At 56.9% G+C, this 24,325-nt stretch overlaps 2 protein-coding genes across 4 annotated transcripts in view; one reads left to right on the forward strand and one right to left on the reverse strand.

Annotated features, from left to right (window-relative positions):
- Positions 1-214: 214 nt before the first annotated feature.
- Positions 215-9,137, forward strand: ANKRD63 (ankyrin repeat domain 63). The gene has a single exon (XM_040226946.1). The coding sequence runs from the start codon at positions 4,995-4,997 to the stop codon at positions 6,141-6,143; it is 1,149 nt and encodes a 382-aa protein (XP_040082880.1). The 5' UTR covers positions 215-4,994; the 3' UTR covers positions 6,144-9,137.
- An 852-nt stretch (positions 9,138-9,989) lies between these two features.
- The window catches only part of LOC120853219 (serine/threonine-protein kinase PAK 6), a 37,034-nt gene continuing 22,698 nt past the window's right edge, over positions 9,990-24,325 (reverse strand). For 2 of the 3 annotated variants that reach the window (XM_040226947.1, XM_040226948.1), the window contains exons 4-11: positions 21,969-22,177; positions 20,467-21,120; positions 14,413-14,910; positions 14,171-14,304; positions 13,675-13,801; positions 13,460-13,585; positions 12,874-13,008; positions 9,990-11,541 (exon numbers count right to left, since the gene is read on the reverse strand). In XM_040226947.1, coding sequence (XP_040082881.1) covers positions 11,374-11,541; positions 12,874-13,008; positions 13,460-13,585; positions 13,675-13,801; positions 14,171-14,304; positions 14,413-14,910; positions 20,467-21,120; positions 21,969-22,172 — 2,046 coding nt within the window. In that variant the 5' untranslated portion in view covers positions 22,173-22,177 and the 3' untranslated portion in view covers positions 9,990-11,373. Of the gene's footprint in view, positions 11,542-12,538; positions 12,742-12,873; positions 13,009-13,459; positions 13,586-13,674; positions 13,802-14,170; positions 14,305-14,412; positions 14,911-20,466; positions 21,121-21,968; positions 22,178-24,325 lie in introns of those variants that run through there. The other variant, XM_040226949.1, reaches the window with a different exon arrangement.

A 24,325-nucleotide genomic window follows, 5' to 3' on the forward strand; every position in this document is an offset into this window, starting at 1 on the left:
CAGGCAGATTCTTTACCGCTGACCCACCGGGGAAGCCTAACAGCTACCGAAAGTGAAAGAAAAGTGAAAGTGAAGTCACTCAGTCGTGTCTGGTGTCTGACTCTTTGTGACCCCGTGGACTGTAGCCCACCAGGCTCCTCCCTCCATGGGATTCTCCAAGCAAGAGTACTGGAGTGGGTTGCCATTTCCTTCTCCAGGGGATCTTCCCGACCCAGGGATCAAACCAGGTCTTCTGAATTCCAGGCAGACACTTTAACCTCTGAGCCACCAGGGATTTCCCTAACACCTATTGACACAGTCTCAAATCCCACATGAAGACAGGCCCTGGCTTGGGAGAAGCAGGGTGGGGGGGGTAGATTCTGGGAAGAGGTTGTTTTCTTATCAGAGAATTATAGCAAATGCCATTAGCTATGAGCACCTGTGCCTTTGGAAAATAAACAGGAGCCCCCTCCCCCCATCCCTCTGGGGGCCGATCTCTGGGATGCTAGCAGTCTCGTGGCACGATGAGGCTGGGGCCCTGTTCATTCACAGAAGTAAGGCCTGTTATTGATCAACCTGCATACACGCTGGAGGCAGCTAAGCCTGGGACATCTACATCCCAGGCCAGTGTCCTGTCTTCAGCCCTCCAGCTGAGCACTCAGCTGCCCCCTCTCCTCTTCAACCCAGGGGTAGAACTTCACAGGGATGAGCATCCAGACCTAAAGGAACTCACTGACCTAGCCAGAGCCAGCACCAAATAAGGCCCACTGGGCAGTTCCCAGCTTTGGTCAATGGCTTCTCACTGGAAGTAGACTTCCTTCTCTCTGCCTCTCAGTCACTTTGGGGCAGCGTCCCTAGGCCTCCAACCTGGGGCTAAGATGCCCAGGAATGGGGGAGAGGATGCAGTCCTGCTTCCTGGAGAGGCTGGGGCTTCCCAGAAGGATGGGGCAAATATCCACCTTCCTGCTTTCTGTCCTCTGGAAAAATGGCAGGGTGCTCCTGGGAATATGCCATAGTCCTCGGACCCTGGGGGTGCATTAATTTCTGGACCCCAGGGATGTGCAGAAGAAGAACTGATGCCCTCTCTCAGGGCTCTGGGCCAGGGAAGGGCACCTGAGTTCCACTCCTGTTGCAGATCTAGGGGGCTGGGGCCAGATTCCCATCAGCGGCATGCCTCAGTTTCACCTTTTTCACAAGAGAAAGGTCCCTACCCCCTTCCCAGTCCCACTGCTGACTCACTGCCAGAGTCCCCTGCTGACTCACCCCATCCCCTACACCCCCCTCCCCCCAGCTCTCTGGATCTCCCAGCCACGTGCCACCAGGCCCAACCCTGCTGAGCTGGTGCAACGTGACTGGATGAGGGGGCTGGTGACACTTGAGGAAGAAAGAAGGGAGCCCGCGGAGGGGGGCAGCTGCAGACAGAGTGACAGACTGCAGACCCCAGCCGCCTCTGGGAGGAAGTCCTTTGCCAGCCTGGGGCCTGCAGTGGGGGAGGCTCAGCAGGTGGGAGGGGAGGGGAGTGTGGCATGCCTGCCTGCCCCCTGCCTGCCTTAGCTCCATCGCCTGTCAGCCTTCAGCTCCCTAAGCGACAGCTTCTAATTCCGGCTGTTGGTGCCTCTGTGCTCCAAAGCAAAGTCTCGGCTTTTTTTCATCGTTGCTATTTCTTTTCTGCTCAGAACATGCTGAGCCCAAGGGAAGTCAGAGCAAAGGCTTTAGGGCATGAGACCTGGCATTGCCCTCCCCACCCCATCCCACCCTCCCCATCCTACCCCACCTCTACACCGTCCTGCCATAGGCCTTGCTGGGCTGGTAGCACGGGCTGGAGCAATGGAACTGCTGCTCCTCCCTTAGTGCACACAGCTCAGCACACCCTGACAGGCCAGAGAGAGGCCTTGCCTCAACTCCCTTTCTTCCTTCGAACTCTCTTCATCCACCACAGAGAAAAAGGATGTAAACGAGGTTGGGTGGCCCAGGGAGGAGAGGCGCGGCATGGCTCTTTGGGACTAGTGCCCCTTCTGTGTTCTAGCTGCTTCTCTCCTCCACCTCGGGGTGTCAGGTCCTGGCTTGTCAGGCTGGCCTGCCACACAGACTTCTGGGATACTCCCTCCCTTAGTCCTGGAAACAGAGAAAGAAGAGAAGACAGCAATTTCCTTCATGCTGCAGAAAAGGGAAATTGAGTCATGAAGAGAGGAATACCTTTCTTCTGCAGCCTGAGAAAACAGGGAGATCATTCCTGCATTCTTGCTGGGGTTAGAGTCTATTCCGACCCCAGGATGCCTCCCCCCACCGCCACCTGCCCCGGTCTGGGGTTGGGATTGGACTTTCTGCCTTCTAATGGAGCAGCACTTTCCTTGACACTCCTTAGCTTGCTGTTGTTGCTTGCAGCAGGCAGGGCTGGTGTTATCGGCTTTCTTTTGCAGATGAGAGTATTCCGGCCTGGAGCCACACTGCTAGTGAATGCCTTCAAGCTAGGACTTTACTGTCAAATACTGTGCCCTTTCTGTGACACCTTGAGAGAAAATCGGCAGATCCCAGAGTAGGGGGATTAAAAAATGCAAAAAGTAAAAGGGGAGGCTTCATAGTGTGTGCAGCCATACATCACATGCTCCCCCCAGGCAAGAGGGGAGTTGGAAGCCCCTGTTCCATGCTGCCGTCTATGGGGTTGCATAGAGTCAGACACGACTGAAGCGACTTAGCAACAGCAGCAGCAGCAGCTCCATGACTGCCCCTGATGCCAGGTGGACATCTCAGAAGCCTGGGAGCTGGAGAGAGGTGAGATGCTTAGGGTGCAGGGCCAGGCATCCACTTTGCCTCTCTGCCATCTGGGCCCACTGGGTTTTCCTAGAGACAAATCTCCCTGCCCATACCTTTCCCCAGGCAGATTCTGCTGCAAAGCTTCTGGTCACTGCTTTGCCCAGGCTGAGGACAATGCAGTCCTCAGCCTGGACTTCATTCTTCCTTTATTTTCCTGTCTTTCATATAAAAGGACCCCGTAAAGCAGCCCTCAACACTGTCCCCTAAAGGTTTTTTTCCTGTCTCCATGCCCTGGCCTCAGCAACCCCATAGGGATGTCTACCTTGCTTCTTAGCACCCAGATTCCATCTTGGAAGGCCTATCCTGGGAAGATCCTAGGGCCCGCCCCTGCTCCACAATTCCCTTTTCTCCTTCAGGGACTGTCTCTGTTTTGTATTTTACAGACCTACTCAGCCCCCAGGCCATAAACTCGGCTTTTTGTGTCCTGGTCTTGTCTTCCATCTTGAGAGGGGAGGTGTCTTCCATCCTGGACCAAATTTCCGCCTCTGTATTTCCCACACTGGGGAACACACAATACCTGGTTCACTAAAAGTCTCAGTGAATTCTGTAGTGGATTCCTGACTCACTTCTTCACAAATATTCATTCCACCCCACACACCGCCACCCCCAGCAGCTCTTGGGCGCTCGGACTCCCCGCCGAAGCCTGCACAGCCCTCCCTCCCTGCCCAGGGTGGAGCAGCCGGCCAGAGGAAGAGAGGCAGTGGTGGTTTTCCCACACTGACGCGTGATGTCTTCCTCTCGGAAGAGGTCAGCTGGTGGTAAAGGTCAGAGTCCTGTAGTCTGGGGGTGGTTTTGTGCTCAAGAGGGAGAAGGGGACCCTGGGGCGAGGCTTGCATGTCCCTTGCTCTTTCTGGGGTAGCGACGGGTCCTGAAGCAGCGGGGAGCAGTGCCGAGGAGTTGCTAACGCGGCTGCCACACTCTCGGATCTTAAGACGCCCGCTCCGGTCGCCGCGTCTCAGCTCCGCCAGCGTCTCAGCCGCCGGGAGCTGGCGGGCGGGCGCTTTGTCGGGGTTGAAACGTCTGAGATTGGAGAGCGCACTCCCCCTCCCACCCCCGCGCCGAATGAGCGTGTGCGGGAGGAACGACTGTGTGTGCGCGCGTGATTCGCTACACTTCCAGGGGCCGTTCCCAGCCAGACCGAGCGGCCCCAGCCCCGCGTAGCGCAGGTACCCCCTCCCCGGATATGGGGAGTGATTTACCCCCAGTCCGCCTTTCGCCGCCACCCCCAGCTCGCTTATGGTCGAGTTCTGCCCTCCTGGGGTTCCATTTCCTTCCACCCACACCTCTGGGGGTAGCTCTCTTCTTCCCCGACGGGCTCGGGGTCCCGCCAGTTTCTAAGGAGCCCAGGGAACCAACTCCGGTGGGGGCGGAGGGTGGGGATAGCAGACTGTGACACTGGGATTGGCCGGGTTGGGTGCACATAGCCCTCGGCGAGCAGCCCCCGCCCCATCCCCGCTGCCGCAGTCCCAGGGAAGCGCGGAGGAGGAGCTGCTCCCCGACATCGTGGCCCACGAAGGGGTGGGTGGCGGTCAGAGGCGGTCTCCCCCGCCGGGTCCGTTTTGGCCCAGACAGCTCAGGCCGCTTCTAGGGCAGCCATTGTCATGGGGACCCCCGAGGCTATAAAACCAGGTATCCAGGCGGGCGGCAGCTCCCGCGCCGCCGAGCCCCCCAAGTAAGGAGCAAGCGCCCTGGCGTGGCCCGGCCCCCGCGAGAGGGGAGGAGGCGGAGGAGCGGCGCCAGCAGATGAGGAGCGGCGCGCCCCGCCAGGGCTAGAGGCAGGCGCGCACGGCGGGCGCCACCGTCTCACCGGGGGAGCGGGGCTGCCCCGGGTGCGGGTGAGTGGCGCGGCTCCCAGCCACGAGGGACTGAGAGGCGCCGGACACCGGGAAAGCAGCGGGAGAGTCAGGAGGGGCCTGAGTTTCGGTTCCCGTCGTCTTGTGGCGGGCCAGGCGCGGAGCCCGGAGTAGCAAGCAATCTACACCTTCAGGCGGGAAGCTCAAGAAAGGAGCAGCGAGACACCAGGGGTGCAACCCAGGAGCGGCGGGGCAACTGGGGACCGAGCCGGGACCTCAGGACCCTCGGCTGCAGCCGCCCACGCAAGGAGGGGGCTATACCGGAGCGCCCCCGAGCCCGGCGGGGCGCGGGAACAGGGGCGCCCCCGCGCGGAGCTGCCGGGCCGCCTGGGCGCGGCGGCCGAGGCCATGCTTAAGCCCAAGGACCTGTGCCCCCGAGCGGGTACGCGCACCTTCCTGGAGGCCATGCAGGCGGGCAAAGTGCACCTGGCTCGCTTTGTCCTGGATGCGCTGGACCGTAGCATCATCGATTGCCGGGCGGAGCAGGGCCGCACGCCGCTAATGGTGGCCGTGGGCTTACCAGACCCCGCGCTGCGCGCGCGCTTTGTGCGACTACTGCTGGAGCAGGGTGCGGCAGTGAACCTGCGGGACGAGCGCGGCCGCACAGCGCTCAGCTTGGCGTGCGAGCGCGGCCACCTGGACGCCGTGCAACTGCTGGTGCAGTTCAGCGGCGACCCCGAGGCGGCCGACTCGGCAGGCAACAGCCCGGTGATGTGGGCGGCCGCGTGCGGCCACGGGGCGGTGCTCGAGTTCCTGGTGCGCTCTTTCCGCCGCCTTGGCCTACGCCTCGACCGCACTAATCGGGCGGGCCTCACGGCCCTACAGCTGGCGGCCGCCCGCGGCCACGGGACCTGTGTGCAGGCCCTCACAGGGCCGTGGGGCCGCGCAGCCGCCGCCGCCGCGGCCCGGGGCTCCAACTCTGACAGCCCCCCTGGCCGTCCAGTCCCCGCTCCCAGCCCCGAGCGCCGACGACCCAGCCCCCGCCGCCTACCGCGGCCTCTCCTGGCGCGCTTTGCCCGAGCGGCGGGCGGCCATGGTCACGGCGGCGAGGCTGGCTCGGGGGGTAAGAGCTTCGCTCGGCACCGGGCACAGGGCTGCGAGCGGCCGGAGCTGGGCCGGAGCATGAGCCTGGCGCTGGGTGCCGTGACCGAGGAGGAGGCGGCGCGACTGCGAGCGGGAGCCCTGATGGCGCTACCGCATTCGCCCCAGTCCTCGGGGGCTGGGCGGTGGCGGTCGCAGGAGGTGCTGGAGGGAGCACCCCCAACCTTAGTGCAAGCCCCCATTGGTCTTAGCCCCCACCCCGAAGGTGATCCCGGCTCTGGCCGCTTGGGTTTGCGCCGACGCTCCACAGCTCCAGACATCCCCAGCCTGGTCGGGGAGGCATCTGGGCCCGAGAGCGGCCAGGAATTAGAGCCCAATGCTCTGCCACTTTCGGTGCCCGGGCCTCAGCCTTGGCAGGGGGGCACGGAGGCCGTGGTGCTGCACGCTCAGCGGTAAACAGCCTCGAGGCTGAGTCCTGCTCTCCCCACCTTCCAATCTCTGCTCTACTGGGATTTCTTTTTCCTAGGCCCCTCACTTTCCTGGCAGTTTCTCACCCTCAGAGACTAGAACTTGTCCCTACTGCTGAGATGAGATCTCACTCCCTCAGCCCTCTCTCTGAAAGGGACCCCTATCTTATTTCTTTTTTGTGCTTGTTGATACTCCCTAAGTCTCACATTCTCTGAAGGCTTGCTGTTCCTGTTGTGAAAGCAAGGAGTAGAAGACTGGATCCATAGGCTACAACCTTCCAGCTGGACTTCCTTCCCTCCTTGCTGAGGTGTAGTCCAGAGTCGTTCTGGCCCCCGCAGGGTTTCCTTCCCCTTGGAGGGTTTTCTCACACCATCATCAGCCAGGCAGAAAGAGTTGACCTGTAGAACAAAGGCCTAGTCTCCCGGCTCCAACTCCAATGATGCTGACAATAATGCCCCACACCACCTAAATCTTCCTTCCCCTCAAGCGTTGGAGTGTTGGAGAAGGGGAGCCCTTCTGGACAGGAGGGAAGGATTCTGGAAGTTTAGTTTTTCTGGGGAGAAACTCCTGACTCAATACACTGAAAGCAGCTTTGGGGGGTGGCAGGAATGCCAGTTGTCCCTTGAACCAGCAGCTGAGTAATTCTAGCTCCCTCTGCCTGATCCAAAGATTCAACTTCATTGACAATGTGGGGTCTTCCGCCCCCCTCCCCTTGCCCAGCCCAGTTCTGGGCTCTTGAGTGATTTCCTCTCACTTTCAGAGACCTGAAACGAAAAGAACGTAGCCCTTCCCCCGTCCCCACCGCCTCCCAGCTCCTCCGTCCCGGACGTGGGTGCTCCCGCAGGGTGGAACGGCTGCGAAGGCTTTGCTTAATTGTATTTCTTCCAATCCTCAAAGAACTCATGTTTTGAGTCTTTGTATGTGAAGCAGAAAGCAGCGGGTCTGATCCGAGGCTTAAGAACCTGACAATGTCTCTTTAAATAGAACTCCGCGAGGGGGATAATTGACTGAAGTGTTTGCCACGGTAAACGGCTGCGGCGCGAGGGAGTCTGAAGCCCACACGAGCCTCAGGTCCGGGTTTAAATTATATCAAACTGGCGAGAGCTAGAAGGGGGCTGTTAAACGGTTCCTGCTTCTTGCTGGGCCGTTAATGGAGGGCAGGGCAGATGATGGATGCTAGAGGCCGAGACCAAGGACCCCTGCCTCTTCCCCAACGCGTGGGACTCAGGCTCGGCCCAGCTTCAATACTGGGCAGATTAGTGAGTCAGAGGCAACCGTGGAGAGGTGGTTAAAGGCCCTTTCCTGGCCTGGCCTTTGGTCCCCTCCTTCCTCGCCTCCGCCCTCTTCTTTGTGTCAGCCAAGCGGGAGCGGTCCGGAGGGTCCGGCGAATCGCGTGCCCTGCGGAAGCGCCAGCACACGAACCCGCGCGCTCAGCGGTTGTGGTAGCGGTGCGTGGGGGAGTCTTTTGTGAACCCCAGAGGTTGAGTTTGCAGCCCCTTCACGAGCCGGCAGTGGGGTCCTTTTCAAGACGTCGATCTGTTCATCTTTGCAGAACGGAGGGGTTCTCGCCAGTAACTCTAAGGAAACTGCCCAGAGCGAGAATAACCTGTGATGAGAAATAGGGCCTGCGGTGAGGGGTGGGTGATCAGAGGCCGGCCTCGTGTAGATGTCAGACGCTTGCGCAGGGCTTCCGCCCCTCCAGGGTCCGCGAGGCCGCCAGGGCCCAGACTCTGGACGTGATCTCTGGTGCCCCCTGGTGGCAACACTGCGCTCTAGTTGCCCCCTGGCTCGGAGTTCAGACTTCTGGTTTTGCTTGAAATCACCGCTGTGTACTTCTCCGTTCCTGTGCACTTACCCATGGAATCCTCTTCCTCTTGTAGTATGTTAAATCCGGATACTTGAAGTCATTTCACAGCAGTGAAGTGAGGGACAACGAACAAAAAACTCTCATGTGGAGTAGCAGAAGCGCAGACCCTTCACTTAGGACCCCAAGGTCTTCCAAGGCTGCATGTGGAGAGCTCCGGCTGACTTCTGAGAGACTGGGAGCTTCCAACCGGTCCTTTGTGATTTCTGAACTGCGGGGCCTACCGATTCTGCACTGTTTTCTTCTGATGAGATTTGCTTTCGTTTCTGGGGTGTTTTGCCCTTTCCCCACTCTTCTCTCCCTAAATATCTGCCTCTCTTCTGTCCCACTGTCTGAGTGGTGGGTGAACTGAAAAGTTCTGAAAAAGCACCTGAAAACCCAGAGGGAGAGGATCTGGGGTGGGATGCTGGTGGTAATTGGATGTGCCAGCTGCAAACTCCTTTTTTCCCTGATCCTTGCTTGCTCACTTATTCTTTTCCAACTGTGTTTAACTTTTATGAAGTTTTTAATGGTGTAAGAATATAAGTATTTTGGCTTTTTCAAAATACCACATTGAAGACGTGGGTCTGGGTTGCATGTTGTGTTGAAGGTGCTGTCTTGTTTTAAGTATCGCTGACATGGGGATTTCTGGTTGAAGGTCACCTGAGGCCCTCTTTATTGGGTAAACAACTTCAAGGGTTCCTCTCTGTGGAGCTGCCAAGGGTTTGATGGTTGAAAGTGCTGTTTCTAAAAAACCACAGCAGATCTTTCCTGTCTGAACTAAATTGTGTATTTTGACTGCCTTGCTGTTCTTGCAGACTCACCTGGCCCAGCTCTGTGCAAAACTTTGACGTTTCACCACAATTCGCTCTCCTGAACTTCCTCTCATTGTCAACCCCAGAACATTGAGGCTGGGGTCCTCTTGAGCTCACTCTGGTCTAGCAGAGACTTTTTGAAACATTTTGCTTTTCCAAATTCTTGTTGCTTTCATCATTGTGAAGTTACCTGTGCCACTGGAGCTGATGTAAGCTCAGAACTGGTCTGTGTGTGAAGCTAAATGACACAATGCACAGGCTTGGAATGACACCGCAGTGGAAGGACTCTTAGAACAGTTAATAAATCCAGTGTTCTGCAGTTAAGAGGACTGGTGTCTTTTTGCCTTGCCAACCACTCCTGACTGTGGGCTCCCGTTGGGAGGGGGAAGGTCCCACCTTCTCTCAGCCTCCTTCTCTGCCCAGCCCACTGCGGCTGCCTCCTGGAGGTAAGAATCAGGTGCTGCTGAGTGGGCGGGCCTGGGACCCTCAGACCAGGGCAGCTGTCTAGGTGGGGTTGCGGTAAGGAGCTCTGGGGAGAAAGTCTGTGGGACTCCTTGCTCCTCCTAAGTAAGAAGTTTCAGTGACCCTGACAGAGAGAGGGTAGGATGAGACCTCAGGAAGGAAGTGCTGGAATCAGTGTCAGAGCTAGAAGTTTAAAGACCCAGGTTTCTTGATTTCCAGTTGTGTTCTTCACAGCTCCTCATGGTCTCCTTCCTTTCTGAGAACCGAAACAGAGACCGCTTTCTCACTAGAGGCATTTCCAGGCCACTTCCTGTAGATATCTTGAGGAGAGCCGCAGCTTTCTGGTGGTGGGAGAAGCAAACGGGGAAAGGGAGATGCTGCTCCAGAAAGTTGTCCCTATCCCTGGTGGCTGCCCCAGAGCCCCCGTGGTGGCAGCAAGCACGGCCCATGGCTCTGGCTTTCTGGGCTGAGTTCTTCTCCCCCTGGGAAGGAGCCTTGTCTATTTTTCAGCTCATTCAGTCCCAAGGGCCTTTCACTTCCTGTTTCCCTCCTTCTCGGCCCTCATTGCCACCAGAGAGTTGGGTTTTCTGTGACTCAGAATGGCCATGGGGAACTCATGTCAGGGAGGAAGGGGGACCACCCTGGACACCCACTACAGTGTGTCTAGTTTGAAGACAGCCTGGCTACACTCCCAGAGACAACAGGGAGGCCAGAGGTTTTGAACACTCAGTTTAATTTAAAACAGGCACAAGTGCAAACAATTCACAAAAGGGAGGATGCTTTTGTTTTTTAAAACTCTGACCCTTAAAAAAAAGTTCTTGCAATTTTTTCTTTTTGCCCCAAAGCAGGGCTCTAGGGACAGAGGAATCTAAAAATATTATCTAGATGGGGTCCAGACACCTGGAGTTCTTCCCTGGGATTCCCTGTCTCACAACAGCCCTGAAGGCTGGGAGGACAGGGAGACAGGTGTATGAGGAGGAGTTAGGGGTGGGTGGTCTGCACAGGTGGGGTGCCCACTCCAGTGACATGATGGCCCCTGGGAGTTGGTTCACCTCCCCCAGACCAGGATTTTGAAATGAACCGGTCCCCCGTGCATACACAAAAGGAGCGGGTCCCTGATGACTTGGTTGTTGAGATGAAGCTCAGAAAGCCTGTTCTCTCACCATACTGGTCCCTGGCTCTCAGACTCCACGGTACAGGAGAAAACTGCCAAGCACCTGGGATATGTTTGACAATATAGACCTCTTCATTGGTCAGGTAGAAACCTGGGACTTAAGTGATAGGAAGCCAGGCAGGTTGCCTTCAGAGCAGAACTCAGTGGGAGAAAAGATGGAGAAGCCTACCCGAAGCCAGCTGTGGGTGGCCTTCGCCCCCAACCACACGCACACCCTGTCAAGGGAGACCACCTTTACTGCTAGTTGCCTCCTTCCTCTTTCACCCCGAAAATCCCCCTCCCTCACCCATGTCCTTCGAGCAGGCTGTTCACACTCAGGTGCTGGCTGTGCTAGGGGCGTGTTGTCATCACAGGTGGGACAGGAAGCCAGTGTAGGTGGAACTGCAACTTCAGGAAGTCAGACACAAAGGGAGGAAGATGGATTCGGGCAATAAACGCCTTCCCTGTGGCCCTCTCAGACCCCAGGTTTGGAGCTGGAGCTGAGAACGGCAAGCATCCCAGTGAAGACAGGCAGTCTGCCTCTTGGGTGACCTGGGATGCTCATTTACAACTACTGTTATATATATATATAAAAGAACCACAGCAGCCTTTTCTGCTGTGTTGGCTGCCGTGGCCAGAAGCGCTGGTCTCCATGTTTCATAGAAATATCCCTGTGCAAATAACAAAGGGTCATCCCGCAGAAGGGGTCTCCATCATCCCAAAGGCAACTGGGGACTCCTGGGAGGGAGAGTGACCGAGGGGCAGGTCCGGCCTGGCCCAGTGGGCTGAGGGGCAGGAGGGTAGGTTGGGGGCTTCACATTCAATCTTTGGAGAGAATACTGAGAGAGTGAGGCAGGCAGGCAGGCAGGCAGGCCTGTTGGCAAGCTGGCGGCCCAGTGTCCCCTGCCTGTGGGCACAGGTGGCAGGCGCGCTCTGGGGCCGGGCTCAGCAGGTGGAGGTCTGCTTGCGGTAGCGCTGGATCAAGGGCACCAGGCACTCGGGCAGCCCGGTCTGTAGCAGGAAGGGGTGGTCCAGGAGCTCCTGGGCTGTGGCTCTCTCCTGGGGGTCCCGCACCAGCATCCGGTCCAGGAAGTCTCGCAGCACGGGGGAGACCTGTGGAGGCAGGGCAGTGAGAGGAAGCCACAGCTGGTAGCCACTTTGGGGTGACGCAATCTGCCTGGCTCCACCATCGTATGAAAGCCTTATATTCTCTTGTTTCTTATTCCTGGTTCCTCCCAGGCTCTGCACTTTTTGGATTATCAGGTAGGTAAGCCTGGCAAGCTACAGTCCATGGTATCACAAAAGAGTGGGACACGGCTTAGCGACTAAACAACCACCAAAGAAAGTCAGCATCCAGGAAAAGTGGCCAGTTCACCACAGGGGGCTGTTGAGCAGTGGAATTAGGGTACCTGGAGAGCTGGGCTCCCAATACAGCTCATCTACCACGCTGCTTCTCAGGGTTCTGTGTTCAGACTCTGTGGAAAGGTGCCAGTGATCAAGTTCTGGGTCTATCCCTGATCCCTTGACAAGTTTGCACTTTTATCTACAGCTCAGTTTTCTCACCTGTAGAATGGGCTAATGATAATATCTGCTTGCCTTGTCTTTCACACAGGGCTTTAGTGAAGATTAAAAAAAAAAAAAAGAGGTCAGGGATGAAGAAGTGTTTTGAAAACTAGAAAAGAAGATTCCTTTGTTGCTCGATGCCTTGGAGTCTAAGTCAAGGGCTTGCTTCAGTTCATTCTGAGAAATATTTCAGGAGAAGGATGAGTCTTAGGCTGTTACAGAAAGCTGCATCCTCTGGGGAATTAGCTAATTAGAACTATCTGCTAGTCTAGGGGTCAGGAGTGCAGGCTCTAAGGACCATTTGTCTCAAAGTGTTTCCTGTCTGTCCTCTCATCCAGCTGGGCTACGAAACTATTTTGCCATTTAGGCACCCGGCTTCAATCCTTTGGGACATTTCTTACTCTGGCCACCAGATGGCAGTGCCATTTTGCAGCTCTGTGCTGAGCTGGCCACCAGCAGGGGGTACCCACAGGTAAGACGGGGGTTTGGGTGGATTTGGCAGAAAAAGGTTCAACACACACACACACATACCCCCACACACAAATGTGGTTAGCATATACACTGCCGGGGAGTGCAAGCCAGTTCTCTGGGATGGACTGGGAACATGTGCCGTGGTATAGCTCCCCAACACATGGGGTAGAGGGGGGTCCTGCTCAGTTAGCTTCTCTAGATTCTTTTCCAGGACATCAGGGTTCCACACAGCCTTGCTTCTGTTCTCTTCAGCTTCTGTCATTGCCTGCAGGTGGAAACCTGTCAGAGTGACCGTAAGAGTTTGTGACAAGGCTCCACACCCAGGTGCAGCTGGGCCTGAGAACCAGGCTCTGATCCTTGAAGCCTCAGGAAGAATGGGGCCTGCGGGCTCACGCCTGTGTGCTGACTGACCTTGTGAGAGTTCTTCAGCTTGGGTGGGGGGCTGTCCCGGAGCCTCTTCATGGCTTGCACTGGGGAGTCACTGAAGTAGGGTGGCTCTCCATCCACCATCTCAATCACCATGATGCCCAGAGACCAGATATCTACCTGCAAGAGAATGTCCCTGACTCCACTGGCCAGAGTCTGGCCTCTTGGTAGTGAGCAGCGTGCTGCATGCAGAGAGGAGCAGCTGGTCCCAGGTCTCCCTGGGGAGTTGGCTTCCTTCCTGGCCACCTGCCCAGTGCCCTGCTTAAGTGACCACTGGCTGCAGGGTCACAGCTGTCAGCCACTCTCTTAGAAAGGCCATCACACACAGGGAAGCCTGGCCACACCCCGACCTGCCCTTGGGCTTGGGGGAGAGCATTTGGGGGGCCAGCTTATGGCAGCAAAGTCACAGGCCAGAGAAGAACCATCCAAAAGGGGCCAGTGGACAGGGCTGACTGGGGGAACCTAAGAACTGGGGGCAATGTTTGGTGGGAAGCTCTGGGGAGGACCACAAGTAGAACCATGTGTCTCTAAGCCCCTTCTGGGAGGACTGGGGGATGGAGAGAGTGGTTACCTCAGTTGCATACAGAGACCTGGAGATCACCTCTGGAGCCATCCAGTACGGGGTTCCCACCAGGGACTTCCTCTTAGGGACATCTTTGCTGATCTGTGCACAGAACCCGAAGTCTGAAAGTTTCACCTGGAGTTAGGACAAAGGGGAGGAAAGGAAATGAGAGGTGAGGGAGCTGCGAAGGGGGTGGTGGGTGTGCCAGGATGGGCAGGGCTTACCCTGCCGTCGAGAGTCAGCAGGATAGAGTCGCTCTTGATGTCCCGGTGGATGACACCCTGGGCGTGCAGGTAAGCCAGGGCCTGCAGCACAGCCTCGCACACGGTGGCGATCTGCTCCTCATTCAGCCTGGATGTAGAACACATGGCCACCAGCAAAAGAGAATGTTAGCTTTGGCAGGGCGGCCGGGCAGAGGGGCTGGGCAGAGTGGGTGCCCCAATACTGGGCCCCATGGCTTCCTGGGCAATGTGTGGAGGAGCCGAGTCAGGTCAGAGCCCTGGTGGAAACGGGCCTTGGGCCTAGGCTGGAGACCCAGTATCTTCCTCACTCCCCTAAGACCCCCAGGTTGGTTTACCCAAGCCGATGGGCGTGGGGAGGATGGCTCAGGACAATGCGAGAGGTGGTACCTCAATCATCTGGGACTCAGGCTACCTGATAGCCCTGCCAGGGCAGTAGTGGGGCAGCCAGTGCCAGGGCCCTGCTCTTCCAGCTGCCCACCTGACTTGGGAGACGATGTCCGTGAGGGCGCCGCCCTGCAGGAACTCCATAAGCACCCACAGCTCCTCGCCCACCAGGTAGCTCTTGTACATCTCCACCACGTTGAGGTGCTGGTAGTCCCGCATGATCACCACCTGGGGGCAGGAGGGGATGCCTGAGTGCCGGCACTCTCCCCGGCGCCGCCCCTGCTCCCGGAGGCCCGTCACTGGCCCGCCGCTCGCGGCCACACCCTCTCCTCCTACCTCGTTGAAGAGCAGCTCCCTGCGCTGCTGCTTCCTGAGGTCCATCATCTTGACGGCCACCTGGCGGCCCGAGTGCTTCTCCCTGGCCAGGCAGACGATGCCTGTGGAGCCCTCGCCAATCTTCACGTAGCTGTCCAGCAGCAGCCGCGGGTCACCCTGGTCCACCACCATTCTGAGCGCAGCCTTGAACTGCTCGTGCGTCACGACGCCCGTGTCCTCGCCAGCCAGGGCGCCCTTGGGCACCGCGGGGTCTTGGGGCAGGTACAGGTTGCTGGTGCTGATCTGGGCATGCCGGGTGCGGGGGGACCCCGCTGGGGAAGACCGGCCTGGAGGAGCGCCGGCGGCTGGGGCCGCGCGGAGGGACTTCTGGGGGCTGCTGGTATCCGAGGCGGTCAGAGGGCTGAAAGGCCCCACGGGCTGGTCTGAGGGCAAGGACTGGGCCTTGGCCACCAGGCTGGGGGCGCCGCCTTTCAGTGCCGGTCTGAAGGAGGAGCTGGGCTGTAGAAAGAGACAGAAAGAAGGTTGGCTGTGAGAGCGCTTGGAGCACCCTTCCCAGGGACAGGGGGTGGCCTCTGTGACCTCTGGACAAGTGTAGGGTCAGGCAGGGCATCAGATGAATGTGGGAGGTGCCTCAGGCTAAGATTTTCAAATGGAACTGAAGTCAAACCACAGTCCTGCTTGAGAAGCCAACCCCCAGTGTTCCCAAGTGAGCAGAAAAAATAACAGCTGTTTATATCCACTGTGCCCCTCCTGGGAAGACAAAGCCAGGTCCCTGGAGTGTCCTAGGCTCAGTGTTTTTTCCCTGGGTGATGGACAGTCAGGCCCCAGGGAGGCCACCAGGAGGCGATCCCCGCTCTGTGCTGTGGGGCTGCACAGGGAATCTGGGTCACAGGCATTCACAGCTGTGTCTCTCCCATCCAAGGGCTCAGGTGGGCAAAAGAGGCCCTGGGCATCGGGTGGGGGGTGGCGAACTCAGCAGCGCAGCTGTGACTGACTCCTAGGGCAGGGGAGGAAGCCCCAGTTGAGGTCTGATAGTCCTGCTCGTTCCTGACAATGGGGAGTCTGTGTGTCTGTGCTGTGAGCCACACAGCCATGTTACCTAGGGGCGGGGGGTGGTCCTTGGGTGTCCCCTAGACTGGGGATTTGGTGCTAGAGAGATGTGGAGTCAGGAGGGTAGGTCCGGCCAAACACAAGCCATGGGGCTGGGGTGAAAGGGTTTCCTAAGGGCTCCCTGGAGCAGCCCCTCTGGGTGATACATGCAACCCCCATGTATCCCCCAACAAGGAAGAGAGGGCAGGGGGCCCATGTTTCTGATCCCTGGTGGGGAGTGAGGGAGAGAAGGTGGAACTGAGTGCAGACTGGGCCCCCAGTGAGCCCTGCACAGCTCCAGCCCTCCTGGCAGCCCCAGCAAGAAAGGGTCCCATCCTTGGGTTTTCCCCAAGAAGCTGGTAAAGTACCACACAACACCTCCCCTGGGCACTTGGAGAGGGCCATCCCCCAAAGTGACCTACTGGGGGACACTTGAGGAGCTGCAAAGGGACCTTCTGAGAATGTCTCAGAGCCCATTTCATAGATGGTTTGTCTAGGTGCCTAGAGGGTGCTGGCCCTCCCTTATCCTCACAACTGAGTCAGCATCCAGAGAATCTGCTCAAGCACTCAGCTTGGGCTGGGCTGCGTCAGTCTGGGCCTTGGGTCCTACCAGGCTCAGCCAGAGCCTTCTCAACCTCTTCAGCGCCCCTTTCCCCTGGACTTCAGAGCCCCCACCCCAATCCCTGGCCTGGCCTGGCCTAGGGCTGGGCAGGTGCACGGTGCCACCGCCACGGCTGCTCTGCCAGCCCCAGCCCCAGCCCCATGTGCCCGCTGGGCGTGCTGCAGCCTCAGGCAGGCCATGCCTGGCTCCAGCTCAGTCCTCTAGGGGAAGGAGCAGGAACACCTCCTGGGACTGCTGAGACCACTCCACTCCTGCCTGGGGAGCACATCTGTGCAGTGGGTAGACTGTCCCATGTCCCCGCCAGTACCCAACCCTCACCTGCCTTTCCCTAGTCTATTGTGGTGAAGCAGTGGGACCTCCAGCTGAGGGTCAGGAAAGGACCCAGATTCTGGTCTTGCTCTGCTCTGACTTGCCATGAATCCTAGGCCAGTCCCCCTCTCTGAGCCCCAGTTTCCTCTGATTTGGGGAGCTGGATAAAATGCAGAAACCTGGGCCTTGGGAATGGCCTCAGTAGGTTTCTGAGAGAAGGGACTCTGCATTTTAACAAGGCCCTGGAGACCCGGGTTTGATCCCTGGGTAAGGAAGATCTCCTAGAGGAGGAAATAGCAACCTACTCCAGTATTCTTGCCCGGAGAATTCCATGAACAGAGAAGCTTGATCCCTGGAGTCACATTGAGTCAGACATAACTGAGCAACTAACACACCAGCACTGGGTTTTGACGTGGGAGGAACCTCGAACCGCAATTTGAGCTGCTCTGTGATTCCAAGGCTGCGGGGAGCCTATGGGAGGGCTGGGACTAGGGGTAGAGGGAGCGTGGCCACCACTGAGGCTGTGGGGCCACAACCAGGAACAGAAGTATCATACGCTGTCACCCAGAAGCAGCGCCCAAGGCTCTGTAAAAAGGCTGCCTGCTGGCCAAGGCGGATTTAATACGGAAAATGTGCTCTCTGTGGGGCTGGGCGGAGCTTGGGGACATGAAAAGCTCATGTTGCCCTCAACGTCATCCTCTAGGCCCTTGACCTCTCTCCACCCTGCATCTCTAAGGAAGGCAGACAACTTCCCATTCCTTCCAGCCTCTCAGCTTCTTGCATGAGCTCTCTGCTCTGAGGATGTGTGGACATGGGGAGGGTGGGGACAGGCCATGCAGAGGGGCTGAGGAGGGGGCTTCATCTTTCTCTGCCATCAAGGCCCCCATGGAGACCCTGAGCTCAGGGCTCAAGGTTACAGGGGGCGGACAGAAGCAGTAGATGGACTTGGTGGAGAGGCCAGCACCCATGTGGTCTAGGACACGGGGGTGGTGGGCCAGGCTTGGTCTTCACCTCTGCGGGGTCTGGTCCCAAGTGTCCCTTTGTGGACTTTGCTGCCTGTCTCCACAAGGAGGGAGCTTCTACCTCACAGAGCCACCAGAAAGGACCGGGCGAAGCTTGTTAAACCATTCCAAGAAAGCGAAAGGGCAACAAAACGTGGAATTAATTAAGGACTCTGGATTAATTCTGGAGTTACTTGTGTGACTGAGGCCTCTTGCAGGGCAGGAAGCCACTAGAAAGAAGAGTCGTTCATGGAGTTACAACGCTGCCGCATGTTCCCTTCCTGGGCTGTGGTGACAGGGTCGGGCTCTCCAGCTATGGGCTCAGGAGGCTGTTCTGTCAGGGCTGCACAGGCAGAGGCCATCTCATAATATTTAAGAAATAATAAAGCCGTTTACAGAGGGCTTACCACTTTAACAAGGGCATTAAGTGCCTTATCTCATTTAATGCTCATGGCCCTGGGGATTGTTTTATTAAGCCATGGGTAATATTATTATCTACCTTTGTAGATGAGGAAATAGGCTCAGAGAGGTTAAGTAACTTGCTTAGAGTCACTCAGTAGGAAGCAGACTTCAGCCCTGGTCAGCCTAATCTCTGACCTCTATGCAGTGGTCTGACTGGGGGTCCTTGGCATACAATGGAGTACATGATACACAGCAGGTATTTAACCCAGGTTTGCAGATTGCTGAGGTCTTTCTGACTCGGCCTTCTGCCACTAAGTGGGACCACTTCTAAATCCCTCAAGCTCTGTCTTACCTCCTTGGCCTTCCTGTCCCTCCTTGAGGTCCTCTTTTGCTCTTTGGTCAAAGTGAGTGACTGCAGGCCAAGTGGTACAAGAGCTGAGGGCAGTAGTTCTTAACTGGGGGTGATTTTTTCCCTTGAGGAACACTTGGCAATGTCTGGAGGAATTTGGGGTTGTCCCATCTGAGGGGTGCTACTAGCATCTAGAGGGTAGCGGTCAGAGATGCTTCTGAATATCCTTCAATACACAGGAGAGTCCTTACCACAAAGGATTATCTACAAACGTCAGCGGGACAAGGTTGAGAAGCCTGGACCCAGAGTGGCTAAGGGGCAGTCTTGGCCCTGCCTTTTAGGGGCCTGGCTTGAGAAGATCTGTCCAGAAGGGTGTGCCAACGGGGCCAGATTGCGAACTGTGGAAAAGCGCCACCTGCCTCCACAGGTACAGGGGAGATGCTGCACCGCCTGCAGCAGCAGCCCACAGTAGGCGCCTGGTGAAGTGTGCAGAGATGGGGGGTGGCCTGGCCCCCTGCTGTGGGGTGCAGGAGGGAGCCCTGGGCCATGCATGCCAGTTTTGACACCGCCTTTCTCCAAATCCCTGAAACCACCTGCCTGCTCCACCAGGACCCTCTACGTGCACTTTCTGGTGGTATGCACTGTCTTGCTCCGCCCTTAGTTTCCTGAGGAATGTCTCCCCGGGGACACAGCCTTCCAACCCCCCCACCCGCTCACAGGCACTCATGTTTTCTCACATAACATATCACGCCACATCTCATCTATTCCTCTCCAGAACCAGCCCCTGCAGAGGGTCCTAGCCCACTGTCCTTTGTCCCAGTGGGGGCTGGAGGGCACGAAGCCCAGACCTCCTCTGGCTGGCAGCGACTTAGAAGGGGTTGAGGGTCCAGGAAAAGGAAACAGTGAACTCCAACCCACTCCCAACCCCGCTGTCCTCCACGCTCAGGCAGGACACAGAGGCGCCATCTGGGAGGGGAGACTGTCACTCACGCTGCTGTGGTGGTTATTTCTTAGATCTGACCTATAACCCTCGTGGGCTTCTCTAGTGGCTCGGTGCTAAAGAACCTGCCTGCCAAGCAGGAGACACGTCTATCCCTGGGTCTGGAAGATTCCCTGGAGAAGGAAATGGCAACCCACTACAGTATTCTTGCCTGGGAAGTCCCATGGACAGAGGAGCCTGGTGGGCTGCAGTCCACAGGGTCACCAAGAGTCGGACACGACTTAGCAACTAAACAGCAACAAGCTTGTGCTGCGGCCTAAGCTCATTTCTGCCTGTCCCTTAGGAAGGAGCTAAAAGATGCCTTTGTGAAAAGGCCTTCATGAGGAGGAGGTGTGAGCCCAGAGGGCCCCCCACCCCTGGCTGTTTGAGTCAGTCTTCTCGTCTGCCAAATGGGAAAGGATGTTACTGTCACCACGGACGGGGTGTCATAGGGTATGGAAGAAGCCAAAGCTTTCTCCCCTGCCTGCCAAGAAATGTCACCATTAGGGCTCCATTCACTGTTTCCTTTTCAACAAGAAAAATGTGTGCATGTGATACTGTCACACATGCTGCAAGTTGGTTCTCCCGATGCTCCCAGACCCCAGGCAAATTCAGTCCTCTAGCTTTTCATATGGCACACAATATGAGAAAAAAATAATTATAGAAATGTTAAACAGAGCAACAACCACTGGAAAAAGGGTAGGCAGGAAGGAGGGGAGGAAGGGAGGGAGTGAGGAGGAAGAAATCCTCACTAGAGAAGGGCATTCTGAATGCCTATGGGAAAAGCAGTGCAGGGAGGCTGGGCCTGACCTCAGGAGAGCCCTGGGATAAGCAGGGGGTTGAGGCCAAAAGAAGATCTGAGAAGAGAGAGCCAGAGAGACCCTGCCCCCTAAGTCCTAGAGCACCTACTTCTGCTGGGGCCTGGGTGGCGGTTGCCGGTCACTGGGGGCATGGGAGAGTCTGGGCTTGTGGTTAAAAGTGCTGCTTTTTCAGGGGGCGTACCTGCCTGCCTGTGTGGTCTGCCTAGACACACCCCAGAGAGCAGGAGTGTCAGCTGGGGCATACTGGAGCCCCTCAGAAACCCCTGCAAAGTGACCTGGCTTGCAACCTCTGACTCACACATGCTAAGCCTTTGGAGGAGGAGCACTCAGCTGGTTCAGGGTAGAATCTGCAGTTGATGATCTGTTGCCTTCCCCCAACCCGACCATGTAAGCAGGAAAGGTGGGCAGGGCCTATGTCCCCAGGGGATGCAGTGGGCCCAGCTTCCTACCCTGGTGAGAGTGGGGGCCCTGGCCTGACTTACCTTGCTCTGCGCTGGAGGGCCTGGCTTGCTGCTGCTTGGAGGGGCCGTGGCAGGAGCAGACAGGAACATGCTTCGGAACAGCCTGCGCTTCAGGCTGCTCTCCTGGGTCTTAGGGCTGGGGCTGCCCTCCCCGCCAGGCCTGCTTGCCGCTGAGCCCACCAGGCAGGACTGTGGCCGGGCCTCCTCGGGGCCATGCCTGGCAGTCTTGGTCCCACGCTTGCCTGTGGCCGTGGGGGGTGAGGTCCCGGTTGGGGAACTCTGCAGACAGGTGCCCAGCTGCGGGCAGCGCTGTGTGGCACCCTGAAACTCGGCAGGGCCCAGGGACTGTGCTTTGGCGGCCAGTCCATTGGGAAGGACCCGTGGGCTCTGCAGCTCGGGCCACGGCACCTGCCTGCGTCCTGCTGGTGCACCCCCGTTGCAGCTGAGGTAGAGTCCGTGGGGGTCGCTGCGCTCAGACTGGGGGCTCTGAAGGTACATGTCCGGGTCAGTGGCCCACTGCTCATCCCCCAGCAGCCCCAGGGACTGTGCCCGCCGCCGGCTGGTGGGGCTGCGGCCGCGCAGGGTGTTGGAACTGATGACCGACAACTTCTGGATGTCGTTGAGCAGCCCGGAGATGTAGCCGTCTGTAGGCACCGAGCTGCCCCGCACCACCGTCTGCAGGAGGGGTGGAGGAAGAGTGTGGTGAGCCTCCTGTTCATGGTGGAGGGCGGGGGTCAGGTCAGAGAGCGGGGCCTGGAGGAGGAGGATCACCTGAGGACCTTGCTTGGGGCATCATCTACCTGTTCCTTAATTTTCAGTCCCTTACCAGGGCTCACAGAGGGCCAGGCCTGTGCTGGGGTGGGCATACAGGAAGAAGGTTCATTCTCATGGGCTCAAGAGCTCCGCAGACTGGCAGGGCAGGTGAGTAACCACACTGTTTAATCCAGCATGCCTGATGGTGTGGGTGGCTGAGCCTGGGGAGCTGGTGGGACTTCAGACCCTGCCTGGGGCTCACTGCCATTCTCCAGCTCTATCTGTGGTCTTCTGGGGGGGCATGCAGGGTTCTCTGGGGGGAGAGGCTCCAGGCCAAGGCTCTCCTCCACACACATGGGCTTCGTGGCCTCCAAACCCCGCCAGAGCCCTGACCCCAACCCCTATGAAGCTCTTTATCACGTTGTGTCCTGACCTACACAAAGTAATCCCCCTGGTCTGTGAGAGCCCCAGGTCCAAATATCGCTTTGGGACATACCTAAAGATTGTTCATTGTTATCTGAAACTCAAATTTTATTGGGCCTCCTGTATCTTTATTTGCTAAATCTGGCAACCCTCCCACCCTGTGGGTTGGGATACCTCTCCTCCTTCAAATCAGACTCCTTCTCCCTAGGAAGAGAAGAGGCTGATTAGCAGGGAAAGAAAACAAGGTAACTAATTGATAGCTGGTTCCTCGGGTGCCTGGGTGGTCCTGCCAGCTGCCCTCTGTGGAGAGGGATGAACCCCACCCTCCACCCCCTCCCCCGCCTCACCTTCATGGGCTGGAGCTGCACCCGGGTGATGCGTGAAGGGTCCACCACAGGCTTGGGTCGCCGCAGCGTGTCCAGGATGTTCTGCCATTGTGGGGGGAGGCCCACGAACTTGCCTTCTTTGGGGTCGAAGGAGGTGTGCACACGGTGCTGGAAGTTCTGTGGGGCCGAGATCTCAGGGCGTTTCTTCTTTTTCTTGCGGAACATGGTGCCTGCATGGGGAGGCTCAGGCTGAGCTCCGGCTCCACAGGGGCCTGGCCCCAGGGAAGCACAGGGGGCTGCAGCGTGTGCTGGGGCCCCAGGCTCCCTTCCCGGGCACAGCGCCCCCCCCCCCCCGCCCCCGCCGCCCCATACCAGCCCAGGCTGCCCCTACCCCACCTCACAGGCCTCTTCCTTGGGGGAATGGGCTAGCTCCCCACAGAGCGGTCCCGGAAGTAGCAAGAGCCCCATAAACAAGCCAACACAGACAACAAACATGGAAAAGAGGTGTCTGTTTTCTTGTCTGCGCCAAGTCCCCTGCCGAGCACGCAGACTCTGGGGGTGTGTTTTTATAAGATCCAAAGACATGACAAATATCATTCCACCGTCAAAGAGCTAAAAAGGGGGTGGGGAAGAGGGAGGAAAGCCCGCAGAAGTGAGCATGATCTTGATTCTTAAAGCAGATAAGACTAGTACAAGAAAAGGAAAATGTGAATCAACTTCATTTATGAACATAAAAGAAAATCCTAAATAAAATTAGCAAATTGAATCCAACTGTGCATTAAAGGTTTTTGTTTGTTTTTTTCTTTTATATCACAGTCAACTCGGGTTTGTCCCAGGATGGTTCTAAAACAAAACGTGTCAATGTGACATGCACCCTCACAAAAAGGCAAGCTGCTGATACACAGGCACGCTGCCCAGTCAGGGACCACACTAAAAGGACCCTCGTGGTCCCCAGGTGGTCGGCCCTAATTCTGGAAAGGCCCTGAGCCAAGGGCACTGCTGGGGAGGGTGAGGGCCACTATCTTAGGGGGAAAAGACAGCCCACTTCCGCCTGGGCTCCTTTCTCTCTGGTCTCAAACTCTGACTATACAAAACATCCCCTGCAGTCAAACCTCCATCCCTTACTTTGCAGTCGGGGGTTTGCCTAAGGTGTTAAGGGGCTTCCCTCATAGCTCAGTCAGTAAAGAATCTGCCTGCAGTGCAGGAGGTCTGGGTTCAATTCCTGGGTTGGGAAGATGCTCTGGAGAAGAAAATGGCAACCCATTCCAGTATTCTCACCTGGCGAATCCCATAGACAGAGGAGCCTGGCAGGCTACAGTTCATGGGATCGCAAGAGTCAGACACAACTTAGTGACTAAACCACTACCACCTAAGGCCCTACTAAGCTCCATCAACAGCTCTGAGTGACATGGGCATGCAGATATGAGCGAGGGAGACTGACCCTTCCAAGTGCTGCTCTGGCCTTGCTTTCAGGGAGACCAAGGCTGGGACCACATGTGATGGAAGACACAGTTGGGGTACCCACTCAAATACTTTTATATCTGATGTGGCTCAAAATAGCTCAATGGGTTTGTGTGTGTATGTGGGTGGGGGGGTATGTGTGCAAAAGACACTCAGTAGGCTCTTGTGTCAGATAGAAAGGTCACTTTCAACAAGACATGTTTTGCATCTTGAATTGAATGCTTGGATCTTTCATCTATCCACAGAACTGAATATGTCAATGGCATCAGAACATGGCATTCTCTTTTTGCTTCTGCTCTGGAGGTTAACCAGTAACCTGGTTACTTTCACAGGTTCTGGAGTAGGTCACAGATCTAGGAGGGAGCTGGTGCCCACTTGGAGGGAAGGGGGCCAAACAGCTGCAGCCTCTCCACATTCACCAAGCATGAATCAATCTGAATCCAGGTCATACCTCTTGGAATGGCCATCACTTTGGGGGCCTTGAAATTCAGTAATCTATCAAACATTCCCACCAGGCAAAGCCACATGTGCAGAAGCTCCAAGAACCAAGGACTTTAGAATGAAATATACCTTTGAGTTATAGGAGAGCGGCAGGAAGTCTGCCACTAATTTGGGGAGGTTCTGAGTGAGTTACATAAATGCTGTAACCCTTAGCACTCTTCATCTATAAAGTGGGGTTAATAAAAGATAACACACAGGTTTAGGGAGTGTTGAGTGAGCAGATTCCCATGAAACAGGGGCTTTTTCTCTTGCTCTGTTACCTTTCTGAGCATCCTCTCAGTTCAGGGCCCTGCAGACAGCAGAACATGAGCAGACAGAAGTCTGGAAGTGATGCTTAACTCCAATGCTTCAAAGTCACCTGGCAGGGGTTATGTGTGATTTCCGGTACTAGGGCCCTTGCTACTTCTTCACAATGT

This window comes from Oryx dammah, unplaced genomic scaffold (genome assembly GCF_014754425.2).
Source record: "Oryx dammah isolate SB20612 unplaced genomic scaffold, SCBI_Odam_1.1 HiC_scaffold_26, whole genome shotgun sequence".
Lineage (NCBI taxonomy): Eukaryota > Metazoa > Chordata > Mammalia > Artiodactyla > Bovidae > Oryx > Oryx dammah.